Consider the following 3,410-nt stretch of genomic DNA (forward strand, 5'->3'; position numbering starts at 1 on the left):
CCCTTTATTTTTATTTTTTTATACATATATTGTGCCTTCCAGTGCACAAATGAACTTCCCACTCACACAGCCAATGCGTCCCGTGTGATTGTTTTCCACTAGCATCCGTTTCTTCAATTATGTTGTGTCAAGTCACGTGAAACCAAGCACACATCCCACTTCCCCCTTATCTTCCGCTACACGTCAAACAATGACAGCAAACGGAATATCAATGTGTATATGTACAGTTGTACTTCCGGTATACATATTAGTGTCATATCCATTGTGCCTCCAGTACAATTCAATGCCTATTATACATTATTCACAAAAAGCGAGGGAGAGTTGGCTTTCAGCTGAAATTCATGGAAAATGTAAAAAAGTTCACACTGCAGTGATAACTGTCGTGTGAAAGTGGGACACGCACTGGTGATTTCCTCATCTCAAACAATTCCTTGCAACAAAAGTTAACAACAATGGTGGGTACACCACAACAAAAGATTTCAACGTCTCGGTAACTGATCCCACAATAGGATTCAGGTATGGAGAAAATGTAGGCCATTCCATTTGAGCAACACCAAAAGCCCGTCAGGTGACAACAGTGGCTGATGAATCGAAGAAAATAGGTAGACTTAGCCCACTCACACTCCATATCAATTGGTGGCGGTAATGCACCATACCGTTGATTACCGAGCGCCACGACAAATCCAAAAGAAGAAGACGAACGTGACTTTGGTCGTTGTGGACTACAGTTCCCATGAGTCTCTGCAGCACTCGCGGAAGTCCTTTTCTTTCTTTTCCGGTGTCGGTGGATTCCCTTTCGGAAATACATCGGCGGGTGAGTCGATGGAATCTGTTACAATCCACCCAATTTGTGCCTCTGAATACACTCTATGCTTCCTCGCAATGAGTTATGTATGTTTTCCCCGCGTGCATCTGATGAAATGAACCTTTACCAAACGACATGACTTATGTTTTGTGGCGCGAGGTGCCCTCCGCTAACGCTAATGGCCGGCTGCTAGCCGTTCTTCACGTCTTGCCATGTCAAGTTTAATTTGAGGCCCGCTTCTAGGAACTCCTCTGACACCTACGAGTGGCGCTAAAGTTGCTGTCCTTTTCGTTTCCTCCCCAATGCTCATTCGCTTCTTTAACTTCACGTCGATCTGAGCTGAAAAAACGTGAGCCAGGTCCACAGGGTCGTCAATATACCCGTGAAGCGGTGCCATTTGAACTCCGCATTATTGGCCTTACTTGATTTTCGAGCGATGTTGCATGAATGATGTTGAAGTCTGTTGTTTGGTTTGGATAATTCACTAGCATAACGTTATTTTTTTTGGCCTCATCTGTAGTTACGGTGCCATTCAAAGAGTTGTCTTAACGCAAACACTTGATTTCCCATTTCAGTCACAATGGCACCCCTCCGACCCCTCACAAAGCCCAAAATAGTCAAGAAAAGAACCAAGAAGTTCATTCGCCATCAATCAGACCGATATGTCAAGATTGCGGTAAGTTACGATCGTGTCAGAAGTGCAACCATCATTGTTGTCAACCTACTGGTGAGGACGTACCTTAAAAGGTGCAAATAACCCGTCGCTTGTCTCCAAACAGAAAAACTGGCGCAAGCCCAGAGGTATCGACAACAGGGTCCGCAGGCGCTTCAAGGGGCAGATGCTCATGCCCAACATCGGTTACGGTAGTAACAAGAAGACAAAGTATATGCTGCCAAGTGGCTTCAAGAAGTTCCTGGTGCACAATGTCAAGGAGCTGGAAGTTCTGATGATGAGCAACAAGTAAGTTACACCGTCAACCTACTTATTGTTTTGCTGTTCATGATATTCTCCTTAAAGTACAGTTGAACATACTGTTTTGGATACTTATTTATATTCAACTTTATTTATACAGCGCTTTCCTAACAGCTAATAACACAGATAATATAAAATAGCAAAATAATATGACGCAAGACATCACATGAAACACGGACAGGCATGCAATCGGAACCACTTTTCCTGCACACGCTTTGTTGTTTGAAGCCGTTTGCAATGACTCCAAGTGTCCTTTCACCGGCGGATCAGAGACATCAAGCCGACCATGTGCGTACGGCTGCTACAAGCTAAATTGGAAAGTAAACAAGAAGCTGTCGCGTCCAATAACGAAAAAAGAGATTGGTTTACTTCTCCTATCCCGTGTAAATCCGTTTCAATTCCAAGCGGCGACATGCCCAGACCATAGGAAGCCGCAGAACTCTCTGCAAGGGTTGCTCCGATATGCGCACCATTGTGTGTCGTGTGTGCAAGCTCGCTGAATTCAACTGTTAAGCTAGACAGCGCGGCAACGACTTTGTTTGCTCACTGTTGGCCTTAGCAGAGGAGATAAAATGCAAAATCACCCCGGTTAGCTTCGGGCTAGCTAGCAGCTTGTATGACACGGGCGGATGAATTTAAAATTGGCTCGAAAGGACACCCCGTTGGCCAGTGTACGGTGAGCTATCCCGAAGGTTCAAGTAAGTTCTTTTCAAGTAAAAAGGAAAACCTTTCCGTTGGTTAATACGGCTGTGTTGGTGCATGGCGGTACACTCCAAAACATTTTCAAAAAGTGAAGAGGAGGTTTAGACAACATGGTGTGGTTTTATAAGTGCACTCCATTTACCATTTTTATTATTTTTTTACACTGGTGTATTTGGGGCCAGAAAGTACAATTCGTAAGCCATTTGAGTTGTTTTGGGATTCGCCACTTAAATGGTAAATAAATAGCAAACACCAATTTTGGGTGTGAGTCAGAACTCTGATGCCTACATAAAATCAGTGCTGAAAAAGTGCAGGAAAACGTTCATGCATCGTGTTATTCCCTGGAACATGCGAAATTGAAGTAGTCCCGATGGTGTCGTGGTCCACTCGCCGGAATTGTGTGCGGGTGGCGTGGGATCGGTTCCCACTCCGTGACGATGTGGGTGTGAATGGTCGTTTGTCTCTACGTGCCCTGCGGCCGTCTGGCGACCAGTTGGGGTCGGGGTATAGTTAGCCAAGTTTAAAAATAGCTCCACCTGGAATGAGCCTTTCTGTGAATTTTGGATCCCATAAATGTGTCTGTGTGTGGGGGCGGGAGGGTGCCAATGAATCTCGTTACATTAACGGAGCATGATTTGACACCCCCACCCCGCAGGACTCACTGTGCCGAGATCGCCCACAACGTCTCGTCAAAGAACAGGAAGGTGATCGTGGAGAGGGCAGCTCAGCTGGCCATCAAGATCACCAACCCCAACGCCAGGCTCAGGAGCGAGGAGAACGAATAAACTGCCTCTCCGCAATAAAATACTTTCCAATGGAATCTTGTTCATGCATTTTCTTTTCATTCGCTTCATGGGACCTTACTCATCGTGGAAGTTTCAAGAAGACAAGTTCACGTGGTGGTATTTGCGATGAAATACACGTTTTGTT

The 3,410-nt window shown here is 45.2% G+C and overlaps 1 protein-coding gene across 1 annotated transcript; it reads left to right on the top strand.

The window, feature by feature from the left end:
- Nucleotides 1–655: 655 nt before the first annotated feature.
- On the top strand, nucleotides 656–3,300 carry rpl32 (ribosomal protein L32). Its single transcript, XM_052057811.1, has 4 exons — nucleotides 656–814; nucleotides 1,381–1,481; nucleotides 1,585–1,766; nucleotides 3,136–3,300. Exons 2-4 carry the CDS (start codon nucleotides 1,386–1,388, stop codon nucleotides 3,263–3,265), a joined length of 408 nt encoding a protein of 135 aa, XP_051913771.1. The 5' UTR covers nucleotides 656–814; nucleotides 1,381–1,385; the 3' UTR covers nucleotides 3,266–3,300.
- Nucleotides 3,301–3,410: the final 110 nt, after the last annotated feature.

Source organism: Hippocampus zosterae, chromosome 2, assembly GCF_025434085.1.
Source record: "Hippocampus zosterae strain Florida chromosome 2, ASM2543408v3, whole genome shotgun sequence".
In the NCBI taxonomy this organism is placed as follows: Eukaryota; Metazoa; Chordata; class Actinopteri; order Syngnathiformes; family Syngnathidae; genus Hippocampus; species Hippocampus zosterae.